This window comes from Furipterus horrens, unplaced genomic scaffold (genome assembly GCF_987537825.1).
Source record: "Furipterus horrens unplaced genomic scaffold, mFurHor1.1.pri manual_scaffold_15, whole genome shotgun sequence".
NCBI classification, from domain to species: Eukaryota; Metazoa; Chordata; class Mammalia; order Chiroptera; family Furipteridae; genus Furipterus; species Furipterus horrens.
Window position 1 is genome coordinate 2,183,521 of NW_028327185.1, and position 16,317 is coordinate 2,199,837.

The 16,317-nt window shown below is 49.7% G+C and overlaps 1 protein-coding gene across 1 annotated transcript in view; it reads left to right on the forward strand.

Annotated features, from left to right (window-relative positions):
* The first annotated feature begins 3,430 nt into the window (after positions 1-3,430).
* The window catches only part of DENND1B (DENN domain containing 1B), a 124,230-nt gene continuing 111,343 nt past the window's right edge, over positions 3,431-16,317 (forward strand). Inside the window, exons 1-2 of the mRNA XM_090263264.1 lie at positions 3,431-3,563; positions 5,364-5,428. Coding sequence (XP_090119390.1) covers positions 3,547-3,563; positions 5,364-5,428 — 82 coding nt within the window. The 5' untranslated portion in view covers positions 3,431-3,546. The remainder of the gene's footprint in view (positions 3,564-5,363; positions 5,429-16,317) is intronic.

The window sequence follows — 16,317 nt, forward strand, 5'->3', positions numbered from 1 at the left end:
TTGGTAATAAAGATGTTAAGAATGATTTCAGCCTCTTTTCTTTAACCTGGAAGACTACTTAAAAAAATCTTATTTATTATTTTTAGAGAGAGGGGAAGGGAGGGAGAAAGAGAGGGAGAGAAACATCAGTGTGTGAAAAACACCCCTACCGCGAGACTATAGAAAGCTAAAGACAAACGAAGCATCTTAAGTTTTCAGGAAGGAAAGACAGATTCCATTTCACGACTATTTAAAAAATTCAGGTTTAATGAGGGAAGCTGGAAAACAGTATAATGCTATGGAATAGATGCAGAAGGAATAATTGTCAACGTAGAATCCTTGATCAGTGGAAATATTTTTAAAGAATGAGCGTGAAATAGATACATCCCCACTCAAACAAAGACGGAGATGCCATGTTACGCCTCTAGCATATGTTTTAGGCAGAAGGGATGTGACCGTAGGAGGTGTACGATGAAAATAACAGGGCAGCAAAATAAGCGGGGATCCTCTGAGTAAATCTAAACAATCGTTGACTGTATATAAAACAACATTAATGATGTACGGTCACTTTGAAGGGTGTTTTAAAGGCCCTGGTGTTGTTTGGGAGAAGGCTGATGTATTGATAAACTCTGGATTTAATCAGTTAAAATGTGCCTCTAGAATTTCCAGGATAACCACCAAATGAATAGGAACAGAATACAAGGCTTCAGAAAAAAAGGAGGAAGAAGTAGAGGCACCAAAAAAAATCAGTCAGTTCTAAAGAAGGCAGCAGTGAAGAAAAAAAAAAAAACCCACAAATCAAGAAAAAACAAATCGAAAGCACACTAGAGGGCAGATATAAACTCAAATATAGCGGCAATTATAATGTACGCAATGTTCTAAATACTTACCAGTCAAAGATGATCAGATGAGAGTAAAAGTTAACATTTGGAAGATGAATCTGAAACACAGTATCTTAGAAAGTGTTCCCTTAATAGGATGAAAAGAGATATACGAATTCTAGGCAAGTTCTCATCCGGAGAAACCTGTTTAGATGCTGAGACAAAAAGCATTGACTAGAGTTATAGCCACAACAGATGATAAACTTCCCAGGCAGACAGAACAATTATAAACTGGCTTGCATGGTATAACAGTCCCAGACTATACGAAGCAAAAATGGACAGAATTGCAAGCTGAGATAGACGAATCCACCCTCATCATTAGGAGATTGTAACTCCTCTCTCCCATTAAGTGGATTGTGCCAAGCGAAGTCAGTAACAGAAAGACGTCAGCACCACTTGACCCAGGACATATTTTTAGGACACCTTACCTATGAGCTGCAGAGTATATATTCTTGAAAAACATGCAAAAAGTTGACACGCTCCGAACAGTTTAAAAGATGAATAGCTTACAGACTCTGACAACAACACAGACCATGTGCTTTGACTGCTGTGGTCTGAAAAAATGTTAGTGTCGGTTGTCAGGTAGGAAATATTATGGCTGAAATAGGATCTTGGGAGGATCTAGTTGCAGTTTGGAGATGTGCCCTTGCCACACTTCACATCAATCCTGTCGGAAGTTCTGTACGAAATGAGTGTTGCTAAAACCATTACATCATTGGTTTACATAAACATGTCACCAAGGTAAGTGTATACAAAACTCTTTTTTTCAGTAACTTTAAACAAGCCATGCCAATTACATACGTATGTGTTTCTATCCCTTCCATCTGGCTAATACCAGCATAGGTAAATGAATCTATTCATGATGGTCAGCTTAAAAGCTAGTTTAAAAAATTTGTTTGGTATGTGCATATGTAGTATTTTCCCTTTATAGACTTAAAGTAAATTGAAAATATTTGTATATTACGCAGGGGTGTAACTGTCGCTTACATCCCAACAAACAAGTGGGGAAAACGTAGGTGTGAATATTTCCACTCACATATTAAAAGCTTCTCATGTCGGCATCCCGGGTACGGTTCCTTTTTTGGGGACGAAAACTAATTATAATGAAAGGAGAAGTCCTAGAAATTTAGTAATACTTGGAGCAGAAGTGGCTTTTAGTTCACAGAATTTTAATTTTTTTTCAAGGTATTGCAGTACGGCACCTTCTTGGGTAGAAACAAGTTTTATTTGGGGGGAAAAATGGCCGTGGTGTATATAGTTCGCCTAATTGTGAAACTGAAATCGACAGAATACTCTCTGCAGGGGCCAGACAACATCTGCAGCGCTTTTCGGCCTGCGCGCCACGTTGTCCCTGTGAGATACAAGCCAGGCCTCCCATCCCACACATGTAGGAAGCAGGAAACCGGAGGCCAGCGTCGCGGCCCCGGTCGCGCTCTGACAGCCCAGGGCGCTCCAGCGCACATTTTGTGTGTCCTCGTTTTGGGCTCCTCGGTCTGTGGCTCGGCCCGGCCGTTTACCGGGTCCTGAAGCCCGGGTCCCTCCCACCTTTGGCAACAACGTTTAAAATGGGTGTAACCGAGTTTCCTTCTAGGCTCTTAAGCCTCCAAGCTGGACAGACCGAATTCCTGAGGCTCCTCCTTTGACGCAGACGCGTCCTGACTCACCTTCCCACCGCGTGTGGTGTCCGCTCCTCTTACCTTCCGCGCAAGAATCAAGGCGGAAGCTGCCCGTGTCTGCGTGACCGGCGCGGTGGCCAGGAGTCAGGGTTGGTAACCGTGACTCGGCGAAGCCTCCAGAAGGTGCTGTGCACGTGCCCGGGCGGGGACCCTCCTCGGAAGGGACACTCCTTTAAGAGGCTTTCCCTCCAGGACTTCTCCGAGGGTCCTGGGGACCAGGGCGCAGAACAGACAGAGGCCTGCGGGCTGAGGGTCACTCATCAGCGCGTGAACCTGCCGTGGCCCCCTGGGCCGGGTCCCTGTCTGTGCATCTGCTCCCGGTGCTGGCCACAGTGTCCGTCACCTGGAGTCAATGGCAAGTCCTGGGACCGTGCACACACCTGTCCCCTCCCCCCCCACCCCCTGCGCTGGACAGGTCAGCCCCGGGCCTCCGGCCTTCGTGCCACCTGCCCCCATGACAGTGCTGACCGCGCAGGCCTTGCGCGCGCAGCGCGTGCAGGGCCGTCTGTGGCACCTGGTGGCCTCCGGGGCAGGTGCTCGTGGGTGGGCGTTCCTGGAGGAGGAGGGGGCGGCCCTGGGCCCCGCACCGCGGCCCCAGGCCCTAGCTGGACGGGCAGGAGGCTCAGGCTGCCGGCGCGCTGCCCAAATGACAGGAAACGCCCCCAACCGGCGCATCGCGGGCGGCGCCGGCACCTCGGCTTCGGGGACCCAGTTCTGCGCGACCCGGCCGCGGGCGGAGGCAGGTTTTCGGGGGCAGCGGGGACCGGGGCCGCGGGGGGTCGCCGCGCCGTCAGGTGCCCAGGTGCGCCCGCCCCGCCCCCACCCTCGCCCCGCCCACTTCCTGGTCGTCAGCGGCGGCGGCCGCGCAGGAACTGAGGCCCGGGGCGGCGGGGACACGGGCCGCGCCCGCATCTGTCACAGAGGCCGCGGCCGGGCGCGCGCGCGGGCGGTGACATGGGCACCTGAGCGCTGCCCCGCGCGACCCCCGAGCGCGCACGCGACATGTGACCATGGACAGCAGGACGCGGTGAGTGCGGCGCTAGGCCCGGGCCTGGCCACGTCCCCGGCGGGCGCCGCTGTCGCTCGCTGCTGCTGCGGGTGTCCCGACTCCGCGGGGGGCCGATCGGTCGGGGGGCCGGGCTCCCCGGGGCTCTGTGCGTGCCTCCCGCAGGGCGCCCTCCGCTCCGGCCGCTCCGCGGGGCAGCGCCCTGGGTGCGCGCGGCGCTCGCAGACCCGCACCCACCGCGATAGTATTTCCACGGGCTCGCCAGCCTGCAGCCGCGGGCGTTTGCTCGGGGCCGCGCGGGGCGTCCGGAGAGACTGGAATCGCTGTGGGGGTTTTGCTTCCTGTTTTTTCCCCTCTCTCTCCTTTTTATTTTAATCCTGAAACTTACTTGGCCAAGAATTCCTTCTTTCTTCCCTCACCCCTTTTTTCTCAGCCCCCCAGACTTTAAAATGATGAATATCGTAGATATCCGTATTACTGTGTGAGGCTTCTTAAATTTCACAGTGTCATGTAGTCAGTATTTAATTTTTACATAGCAGGAAAATTCGGTAATGTAGACTGATTTTCTGCGGGGGGAGGGGCGGGGGAGGGGCGGAGTAAGTGACTTAAAAAGTATACTTTTGACATGAGTTGATTCTGAGGGAGGCTGCGGCCCGAGTCAGATTATTACCATTTAAACAAGTTAATAGGGGGAGGGCTGGGGAGGTATGTATTTGCGCATTAATTTATATGGCTTGTCACTTCCTGTTTCTGGATTCTTGTCTTGTAATAAAATTTAAAAAGCAAAAGAATGTTTATTTAGAAGCCCCAAGTGGCAGCAGTGTTGGAAGGAAGTGTACGTGAAAAACAGCCAATGTACAGAGCCACTCAGGTCTCCTTACCAGGAAAAACTGAAATGTATTAACACTTTGGTCACGTGGACATTGTGGTGTCAGACTTTAATCTTTTATCTTCTGGCAGGAAGATTAAAACAAAACTCTTTTGAAAAAAAAAAAAGTGTCTCAGTAGATTTCAGTCCGCTTTTTGAAACTAAGCCAATGAGTAGGTTGAATGTACGAGAAGGTGGTCAGGAGGTGGATAATTTCTGAATGGAGCCAAGCAACCTCCTGTTCCTGGTGGCGGAATGGAATACGGAGGCCCATGTCCAGTTTCCCCAAAGGTCATTGACCTGAGACGTAGAACAGGGCCTTTTGTGTCGGCCTTGCAGTCTGGGTGTAGCCTGCTACGTGAGATGTGCTGAAGGAGAGTATAATTATATCTCAAGAAAAACATGTGCAGAGCACCTCATTGAAGGAGCGCTAGACGAGTCTCAGGGTGGTCTGGAGGGCGGCAGGTGGAACCGGGTTATTCGCAATTGACACTTACATTGCAAGTCCTTTGAAGAAAGTCTGAGGACCTGCCCGTGGGCTCTGTAGGCAGAAACGGGGAGGCACTCAGGAGTGGGTGGCTTTGGTTTCGATTCAGTAAAATAAAGACAATGCTTTCCATTGCCACGTCACTTAATTCTTCATAGAGTACTTCCAGATGGATTATTTCACTTACGATCCTCACAATTATCCTGTTATGTGAACAAGGCACTTTCTAGGTGAAAAAACAGGCTCGGAGGTTAAATGTTAAGCCTCAGAACTCCTCGTCCTCAGCTCTCTTTGGTTGCTGAGCTGGGGAACACACTTCATTTCGGCTACATTGTGGTCCTGTAGTTCCGTGGTATCTATTGAGACCAGAACAAGATTTATTTCTAGAGCTATGAAAACAGTGACTTCATAGAGATGCTTATTTATGTCATAGGAGAGAAATATAACAGAGTTCTTTTTCGTGCAGGGAGAACCCAGAAAGAACCTTTGACCTGGTACTGAACGTGAAATGTCATGCCTCTGAAGATGAAGGTATGTGTGCTTTGTCAACTTGGAACGGGCTCAAGCCTGTCCAGACAGGTGTCCCGCGCTCAAGTGCTGGCCTGGCCCTGAGCTTGTAGAAATCACAGATGTCCTGGCGGCAGCTTGGGTTTTGGTTGTGCCCCCTGCGTACGCCCGACCCCGCTGTCTTACCCCTGGCTGGCCCAGTTTGGGTGGAAGGCCCTGCCTTTTCGTTTTCCTCCATGCGCCTTTGGCAAGGTAGCTCATTTTGGAAACATTGGTGACAATTCTCCGCCGGCACAGCGGAGCCACACCAGTTTCCTCGTGATGTTTCTGGAACAGCCCTTTCTCTCGCAGCTGCATCCTGAGCGCAGCACTTTGGGAGGGAGGGGGACCGTCTGGCATCTTCTGGAAGAGTTTCAGCTGTCGGTTCTGTACAACTTCCTGAAAAGGACACTTCGGTGATTTCTGTCAGTCTCCCCCCACTTTGGTCACATGTGGGGTGGAAGGGGACTGGGGGTGGCGGGAAGGAATGAGGGCTGTCTTCCTGCTGCTTCCCCTCGATGGGTCCTTGGCAGTGTGTTTCCATGGACGTCGCTGGTGTGACTCTCTTGACCGTGGGCTCGGACCCTGGATAACACGCTGGTCAGGTGTGGGCTCTGGGGACAGGAGGTGGCCATTTTCGGTGGAAAATCAGGTGACACTTTGAGCTTCAGAAACTGGCCAGCAATTATATGCCTTTTTTTAAAAAGCAATTATATGCTCTTAAGCCGTTTGGAGCTGCACACCTTAAAATAGAGGAGCCCAGCCCAGCAGTGGCGACGTGGGCATGACTAATTTTAGGTAGGAAGCCACACACGGGCCTGGCCCAGCAGCCCTTCCTGCTGTGCTTCCGGCTGGGTGGGACAGCCGGGTGCTCAGGTTGGTCCCCAGTCGGGCGAGGCCAAAGGCAAGGGGTGGGCGCAGTGGTGGGGAGCCTTTGCCCGTGCCGAAGGCTACCTGTTGTTGCCCTGTGTGTACAAAGTGGGTCCGTTTCTGTACTTTTCAGGCCCAAGCAAGTTCTCTTAGAAGACTCAAATCCCACACTTTTTTTCCCAGCTCCAATTTAAATCTGTTCTGTCGTGTATTTATGGTAAGAATCAACCTGCACAATACCCACCATCACATTGGCTAAGGCGCGTGAGGCGGTGCTCACCTGACGTGCTGGTTTGTGAGGCAGGCTCGGTTCCTTTGGAAAACACGATTTCTCTCTAATTAAAATTTTTTATTTTAGTTTTTTCCTGAGAGCAAAGTCTTTTCTGCTGTTTCACATACTTCACAGAGTAATCACATTTCTTTCTCGCCATAAAGTTTAAAAACATCCACTCGGTTCTGTTCTCCTTGGAAGAAACCCCGGGATGCGCTGCCCGGGCCCGGCGCAGAGCGAACTTAATTGCGATCCGTCCGACCCGCTCTGCTCCGGTGTAAATACGTGTGTGTGCTGGAGAACTGGCCTGCTGTGGCTGAGGAGTTTTTAGCCTCATTGTTGACCGTCTTCACGGAGGTAGATGACAGTTCATGTCTCTCTCGGGGAACTGTTGACAGAGACAGAGGTTATCGTTGCTTTTAATCGTTGTCTTCGTGCCCTTTCTGTCCGTCCACAGACGTACACCTGACCTTCATAACTGCATCTGGTTTTCACGTTTTTCTATTTAACAGTGAGACAGATTATAAAGGGGACAAGCACGAGGAGTTTCTAAGAGGGAAACCAGTGCCTTCAGACAGATGACCAGGCTGGACTGACTAAATCAGCAGGTACAGCTGCAGCCCCAGGTCGTGAGTCTCCCCGCTGTGGTACCGGAGCTGCTGTGCGTGGGCCTCGGCTGTCCTACAGCTCAGGAGAGGCCAGGCTTTATTTTTAAGATATTTAATTCAGAAGTTTTCTTCTCTGGGGTAAGAAGGGTTACATTCAGGTATAAAGACAAGGACAAGATAAACTGTAACACAGTCTGTTTTCTGGGAAACAGTTTTTGCACCTTTGTGCCCGGAGGCGACTGAAGGGATCTGTTACAAAACAAAACAGGCTCGGTCCTGCTGCTGAAATGACCGTCGTGAAAAAGGAACAGCCGTCTAACTGGAACCGCAAAGCCCGATATTATGAGGCTCGGGGACTGATTTCCAGGGCCAATGGCGGCAGATGCCGCATGATCCTGGGCAGTGCAGAGAAGCCGACTGAGGAGAGGGGACGAGGGACGGGCCCGGGGGGTGAGGCCACTGCTGCTCTCTCCACCGCCTCTCCCAGGCAGCAGCGCTCGGTGGCCTGTACTGCTCTCCTTTGTCCCCTCTCCCGGACTCATAAGCCACCCAGAGACGTCATCCACCTCCCCCAGCTCTAACGGGGACCTCTGGGGATGAGTGGGCCGGAGGTGCCGAGATCCCGGCTTCTAGCAGAGAGCCCAGGCGGGCAGGCTTGCTGGTCCTCTGTGCAATGACCCTCGGAGGCTGCACAGCAGGGCGGCCCCAGGCTGGAGGCTAGGTCGGGGCAGAGGTCACGCAGGACGGGGGACCCCTCGTAGGGGCCCTGGGGGCGCTCGGTAAGGGGGAGCGCATGTGAACGTGGCCTTGATAAACGGGTCCCCCTGCCTTCGGGGACCCTGGGTCTGTGCCCGTGGCAGGGTGCTGTGACCCCCCCAGAAAGGCTGGTGAGTGGTGTGCCCCTTCCTCATGGTCTTTCCCCTCCTCTCTCTTTCAGGAACTAGTTAGTCCAGTGTGATTTTTCCCCTTTGGTCTTTCGCGGCCTTCTTGCCCTTTTGCTGCGAATATTGAAATCACTACTGAGTAGAACTGCCTTCGTGTGTGTGTTAACAGTTTATCCGGCCTGGTGAGGTGGGCCCCTTGGGGGCTTGCAGTGAGTCCGTCCCACCCAGGTGCTCCCTTAAAGAAGGCTGGTTGGCAGCAAATTCTAAAGATTGTTTTAAAAGCTACACGGAACCCTGTGAAAATCATTCACAACTTTTCTTCTTTTGACGATGACTTAAATAGTAGGAACATGACTAATGCTTCTGGGTATAACAACTTAAAGTTTTGGGTCCTTTAAAAAGTAAATGCTATTCTATAATGAGACTCATATCACATTGAGAGTTTGATGTTTCTAAGTGGTTTTATTAACGTTTTTCCTTTGATAAGTATTAACGGGAGAATGTCTAGAAATTATTAGAGTTCTTAGAACAGTTCTATTTAGCTGTCAACAGAACCTGTTTATCTAAATAAGAGTCTGATACAGGCCTCAGTTTGTTTAAAGTAGGATAATCTTTTTCTTGTTTTGCTGACATTTAAAGGCATCTGGTTGGTGTTCTAGTGTAGACCTGAAAAACAAAATGTGTCAATTTGGGGGCTTTAGGGTACAGATATAAAATCAGCTTCGATCACCAGGACCGTGCTCGTCCCTGGAAGAGGAAGTCTAGAAGTGGGTCACGGCAGGGGCGCTGCCTCTCGCCTGCCACCGCAGCGTGGCATCGGGACTCTGAGGCATGGCTCACAGGGAAGCTGGGTCTCTGCTTTCTGGGGCCTCTCTTTTGAGAACCAGGGAGTTTCTGCCCCAGAATCCCCCAGAACCTTGGATCCCAGGAACCCAAGTTGGACTGGGCCTGACCATTCCTGGAACAATCATTGCGGTGTCCCCGTAGAGGGGCGAGTGGCAAGAAGATCACCAGGAATTTACTAATCACCCGACAAGGAGAGGATGCTGGGACATCACGAAAAGTCTCTCTGCCCGTCTCAGGGTGCTGCTTGATGTCTTGGTGAGTGTCTGACTCCGTAGAGAAGACGAGGCTGCGGAGCACTTGGTTTATGCTGAGATTGGTAACATTATATAAGATACTTGGCTGGGTTCTCTTGTTCACTTTTTAACAGAGACGTTCTAAAGTCTCTCATCTGTCCTGAGTAATTCAGATCGTAATGTCTTCAGCGACCAACGACGACTGAGTGTTTAGTGATCTGTAATGGTGTCAGGTGGTGACATAGAACTTGGGTTAACTAGCTCTTTCAGGGGATCATCGCCCTCTGATCTATTTGGGCCTGTGTCAGAGGCATCGCATTGAATTTCTGGAAAAAAAACGCGGGGCAATATAGGGCCCCACAAATTTAAGAACAGCCGTGAGGTGGGGCTGGCAGTCTTCCCAGTGCATTTCCTGTTTGTTGCTAGAATTGGTTCTGGCGGTCCTAGGCCGGTCGGGACACTTTACACGGATGTGTTCCTGGCTGGACAGCCTCCCAGTCCCTTGTGTTCCAACCACCCAGAGGGAAGTGCCAACATTCAGATCAAAATGCTACTCCTGGTAGGTTTCCAGGCTCCCCGCGGCCGTCACTCTTCTCTTTGCAGCCTGCGGGGCGGCCTCTGCTCAGTTGTAATAACAGAACTGACTGTCCCCACGCTGCCCCAGACTTCCCCGCGGTGACTCAGGACTTCTGAGAAATGGAAGTGCCTTCTCCTCCACGGGAAGGTGGGAGATGCGGCCTCCTCGGGGTTCTGCCCAGGCGCTCCGTCTGCTTCCTCGGCGGCCGCGCCTCCCGAGCCACGGCAGCGGCAGTAGCAGCAGCTGAGACTTGCCTCGCATGTGGTGCCTCGCGTGGCTCAGGGTCTTCTACGTGGACTGATTAGTTAAGACAGGAAACGTTTATCTTCCTTTTGCACACAGAGAAATGAAGAAACTTGCCCAGCGTGGTCTGGTTCTAGAGTCTGGATTTTAGCCTATTGCTTTTTAGTAGATTTAATCAATTTTTAAAAGTCTGCTGGTCTGTAGCCTCTCCGAAGCTCGCGTGAGTGGCTTTGTGATCGCGTTAGGAAATCCTAGGGAGGAAAGCGTCTGGGGCGCAGGGATTCTTTCTATGAAACAGGAATGCGTGTCTTCTCTGAAATTCGTGAAGCGAGTGCAATTCCACGTAAAACAGCGACCGAGCTTTCCCCTGCCTCAGGGGCTCCCCTCCGCCACCTCCTCTCCTTTTCTAGGACTTACATCTCCATATTTGGGGACTCCGGGACCTCACAGGTCTGGTGCTTCATCAGTGGTTCTCAGCGCCTGTCGCGCAGACCTCGTCTTCTCTGTCCCCTTCTCGTCAGCTGGACTGACGTCTCTCAGGAACAAATCCCTCTTTGCCTTCAATGTCCCGTGTTTACCTGCCCCTCCGGGTCAGCACCGTCTCTCAGCTCCAGCTCGTGGGAGCGGTTTACCCGCCTTTACTCTTTTCGGGAAGCAGAACCTTCGTCAGTATCTGCGAGCCTGATGCAAAAGGAATTCCCGAGCCCACTTTGGATTTGATAACTTTTCACCTACGGGGACCCTGTTTGCCCAGAAACCGCCTGTATTTAGCATGTACTGCGTTCTTACATACGTGTTCCGTAGAGGAACGCATCCATCCATCTGGGTGTCTATGTGCAGTGCTTCCAGGAAGCACTTCGAGGACCTGCCCCGACTTCCTAACTTGTATCTGAAGGCGTTCAGATATTTGCCGAGTGAATGGAAGGCGTTGGGCCCCAGCGTCGCGCCTGCCGTTGCGCAGACTCGCGCTGTGGCCACATCAGCCCGCAGAGAGCCGTGTGTTGCGGAAGCGATGTGGCGTGTGTCCCGGGGTGGCCGGAGCAGGGACATCCCACGCATGTGGCCGCGCTGTCTGGGGCCGGGCACTTTCGGGACGGCCTCGGCTCCAGCCTTCCCCTTCAGGACGCACATCTTCCCTGTCCCAGGACAGTCGCCATGAGTACGTTTTCGGAGGCTGCCTTAAAGCCCACCCTGTACCCCACCCCCACGCCCCAAACCCAGCGAAGCCCTGACATTTAGAAAGTAGAGCCTCAGTGAAGAACCACGCCTGCACTGAAGTGGCTCAGGACACTTGGCAGGCTGCCCAGCGTGGAAGAAAACCTGTGGGTAGGACGTGGCCCGCAGGTCTTGGCTTCAGCGCCGTGGGCATCCAGGAACTGGTTCTGACGGACCCTCTCCGTCCGCGCGCGGGGCCGCGTTAGGCTCAGCTCCGTGAGCGTGTTCGCCTTACACCCCGGGCTGCCGGGGGAGAACTTGGACTTTCTCCTGCTTGCCGACCGGGGTCAGAACTTAATGTGGCTCTTTGGAACCACACGTGTGACATGCGCTCTTTTTGTTTTACATAGAAAATATTTAAGTACAGCTGCGCTTTTAAACTTGGCTTTGGACTTCACACCCTCCTTCACATGGCTGCCCGCACGCGTGAAAAGCAGATCCGACGTCAGTGTTCAGTGTCCGTTGATTATTATTATTGCTTTGATAGGGATGCTGTGCAGTTCATATTTTTTGATAGCGTGATTATGAAGTCTTGGTAGGTACTTTGATCGGTCACATGGTCTTCATCTTTGCTGCTTGAATCTAAGGGGACTGCTGGGTTTTTCAAGTTAATACCCGCCCCCCCTCTTACTTCTGGAAGGTGTGCCGGCTGCTGCTCTCCTCAGGGTCCGCTCTGATGGTGGCGGGGCTTGGGGGCAGGACTGGTCTTTAGCAGACGTCAGGAGGCAGTGTGGGGAGAAGAGCAGACATCCTGGAGGCCCCTTCAGCTGACCTTCGTCCCCTCAGGCACTGCCTCTGAGTGTCAGCTCTGTGGGCGTCTTGTCAGGTCTCGGCTGGGCACCCGGTGGTTGTCTTTTTCTGAAGTTAGGTGGTGTTTGCCTTCATATTCAAAAGCTCGTGTGAATAAATAAGAGCAAAGAATGTGTTGCTTTTGATATAAATGTTTGTGTTTAAGGAAGATGATCAAGAAGCGTTCCGTCTGCTCGTGTGACCTTGGCAGAGAGCTGTTGAGCGTGGTTTTGTTCCCTTGGAGGCCAGCGCAGGGTCTGGCCCAGGGGACGTACTCGGGGACGTTTGCTGAATCCTTGGAGCCCTGCTTTCAAGGCACTGAGTTGAGCTTTAGTGGAAGGGAATGGAGGTTGTAAAGGGTGTTGAGAGCTTAGTCATCCTCGTGAAGTTCACCTCTTCTTTAAAAGTTTAACAGCTTCATGGAATGGGTGAAATTCGTGAAAGGGATGCTCAGAAAAGCTGCCGAGTATTAATCCTTTTATTAGCTGCCTGGGGCAGTTACAGTCTGTCTTACATCCTGAACTCGGCCTTCATCACCCTGACTCGTGGTAGCCACTGGCTTTTAGGTTTTTAAGGACAAGCTCTTGTAGAGTCTTGGAGGGTGCCTTCCATCTGGGTGGCGTTCAGGAATTAAGTTATACTCTGTTATTGAAGTAAAATTAACAAAAGGCGGTGCTGTATTTCCAATACCTATTTTACATTTTTTAAATATGCTCAAAAGCTTTAACCTAAAGAACTTTGAAAGGCTATAGATTTTTATCATCACAGCATTAGGTGCTTTATTTTTTTAAAACATTTTTAAACAGGACTGTTGATAAACCACAGACTTTGTAACTTAGGCGACGAAGCTGCTGAAGATCAGATAGGGCCTTTTCCTCTTTCACTTCCTTCTTCTTTATCGTTTGAATCTGAAAATAAAGCATGAAATGATCAGCTTAGTACATCTGATGGTCTTCTGCAAACGTAGAGGCGTCCAGAAATTAGTCATTTCAGAAACCGTTTCGTCTTGGTTTGGTAGCAGAAATGCACCGCCAGACAGATATGTTCAGTGTTCAGACAGAACTCTAATTAAAATTAAGCAGTCCTTTAAAATTTTAACTGTAAAATTTAGATTTACCAAATTTGGTAAAAGATTATGGGAAGTCACATGAATTTGTGCAGAAAACATTGGTTGAAATGAAATGGATAAAATAATTTCAGATGTGTCTTAATAATATACTGGATACCACAAGTTCTCAGGGTCTGTGTACCAAAAGTATTTGTTGGTTGTTGAGTTTCTTTTGAACAAGCTTGTATAGAAGTGGTTCAGAAAGATTCTTAAGTGCCTTTTTTTTTGTTGAGATTCTGGTGTATGTTGGATATGATGTTTACAAGAGGAAGTTGTAATATTTGGGGAATGTTTTCAAGGTCTTGGTCATTGTCACTCTTTTATGTACATTAAAATAGTATTTTCTGTTTACTAATTATAACCAATTAATGAAGTTAATTTACTTGATTTTTTGAGAAAATAATGTATCATCTCCTTGTGTTTTGTTCTTGTTACTACCGAGGATATAACTATGTCTCAGAGCTGTGGTTTTGCTGGGAAATGTGTGATTTTGGTGATGAATATCTGCAGAATAATTATTGACAATAACTGGCAACACAGTTTCATTAAGATTACATGTGGGCTGTGTTCACTGGCATGTTCTAGAAGAAATAGTAAGCTGGTAATTCCGCACAAAAATACTGGTTTCTGCATTTTTAATGGTTCCTGCAGGGGTGGGTTGAGGGGAGGCTTGCAGCGGGGAGACCGTGAAGCACACAGTGTGTTCTCATATTTATTCATTTAGTATTTGTTCATCATTGTGTTACTTTCCATAAAGCAGCCGGGGACCTCCTTTTGTCTGCCCCGTGTTGTGTTTGATCGTGACAGAGTTTGCTCTAAAAAGTAGGAACATTAGAAGGGAATATGAAGCAGAAGTCACAATTTTAACTTGTAAATACTTTTTACATCCAGAGCTTAATAGTTGAAGATCCTGAATCCACAGTAGAAAGTACCATACGTACCGTTGCCCTGCCTCTGGCCTTGGAGGTTGACGTGGCCGTCCAGAGCCCGTTCTAAAACCATCGTAAAACCCACTGGCTCGCAGGGTCCTGGATCTGGGAATGAAAAAACCCCCTTGGTCATCTTTCCGACCCCTTCCCCTCAGGTGCTGCCCAGATTGGCAGTGACCAGTTTGTTGGCAGGTGGAGATGGGGAGAAGCGAGGAGGTGCCCTCCTGCCCAGTGTTCAGCCTTAAACCGTGTGTCCTACACGGTGACTTTCCTACCAGGGTGTGTCCACAGCGCCGGTCACATCCTGGCAGTGACATCCATGAGCACCTCTGCTTTGCCTTCCGACTCCTCCCAGTAAGACTGACGGACGTTCACCAGGACTTACCGTTCCTGTTCATATCCTGTTTTGCTCTCTAATGATTTGCATTACGTTTAATGTATATGACAGATGTGACATATAGAACATATTTATTTTAAGACATAATTTTACATATGAGTAGAAGTTACCTTTTGGAGCTGGGGCTGACTTTACTGCAGCCCAAACACGATGACTGTCTGGGTCGCGTTACAGGACCTGTCAGTACTTCCTTGGAGTTACAAGATGGTGGGGCCTTTGCGTGGGCTGTGGGCTGGCCGAGGTGGCTGGGGAGGCCTCGCCCTCTCTGGGTTGCCTTCCGCCCACACAGAAGGAGGTCGGGGCTGTTGCATCCTCTGCTGCAGAAGGGAAGGCCAGAGGCCCGTTTTCTTCTTCTGGGATCTGTCACCTGAGGCCGGCTAGGGGTTGGCACGGCCGTATATGCCATGGGCCCGGAGGTGTTGGATTTTGGAACGTGTGGTTTTGCCTCGTTTCACTTTTACTTTTGGGAGCATGCGATGCTTCGTCTTTCATGCCTTAGCCATGTAATGTTTTTGTATTCCTTTGAGCTGTTTTAGCTTAATTCTTTCGTTTTTAATTTTACTTTTAATTGTACTTTGCTTCCTTTTTAAAAATTATTCTTTTTTATTCTTTTCTTTTATTTGATTTCTAAAAGGTATTTCTTTCTTCTATTGTCTAACCATCATTTAATGAAATACTTTCTTTCGTTTGGAAAAAGGTTACGCTTATTTGTACTTTATAGCTGCTGCAGGCTGCTTTGGTGGCGGGGGCCAAGCATCCCGCTCAGCCCATTCATTAAACGTGTGCAAGAGACTTTTATAGGGAAACGTATCTTTTAAATACTTAGTTCTCCACATGTGGTGGGTAATGATTGATAATATTCTCTCTCTGGCCGAGTTACAACTTATTATATTTTCTTTGAGGCAGTCTAATCAACTGTCAGTTTTTCTAAAGGGAAATTCTTATTAGTTCAAGCTCATTTTTTCCCTCGGCATTGACATATATTTATTCACATGTTTTCCCTGGAGGAACTGTCTTCCCACGTGGCAGAGTCTGGCATTTTTCTCCTTCCATTTTTTGGTGTCCTGTGCCATTCTATACTTATTTCTGTGTTGCGAGACACTCCCATTGCTAATAGTCATTATGCGGAAAGCATTCAGGGTCAGAGAACGTAACGTATGACTTCGGAACTTGAGGCGGCAGGGTCTGTCTGACGGCCTGTCCGTGGTCTGTCCTGGTGGAGAGCGTGGGTGCGCGTGAACAGAGTGGGAGCTCGGCAGCGGTCGGCCGTGTCTGTTGGGCAGAGGCCGGCTTGGTCACGCCGATCCCTGATGCTCAGCACGTCTCACACACCATTCCTGGTGTCTGGGGCTGGAGCGTTCAGTCGCTGGGACAGAAGGGTTAACATCTCCGAGTAGAATTAGGGCTTCGTTGACTCTGCCCTCGTCGTTTGGGCAGTTTTGGTTTTCGTGTCTTTAAAGCCTGGTAGGAGAGGCACACGCATGTTGGGTGTGTCTTCTTTAGGACTGGTTTGTCCCTGCCAATGGTTTTGGCTTTACGTTTCCTTGGAGGGACGGGGCTTCTCTGCCTTGCTTAGATTTAGTGTCTGCCTGAATGTTTTCCCCATTTTGTCTTGGAAGCCATCTATATATTTACACCGATCTCTATGTCTAACATCCTTATATTTGGGTTTTCTTTTTCTCTTTAGCCTGACAATTGCTGCCTTTAATCAGAGTGTTTAGCGCACTGACATTAAATATAATTATTGATAGGGTTAGCTTTTTAAAACAACAGCGTCACTGAGGTCTCATGGGCACGGTTAGGCTCAGACTGTTGTCTAATACCTTGATGAGGGTTGTGTATTGATGCGCTCTCTTAGGCTTCTTCTAATGCAGATACCAGCACTCAAACAGGAGACACTCCGT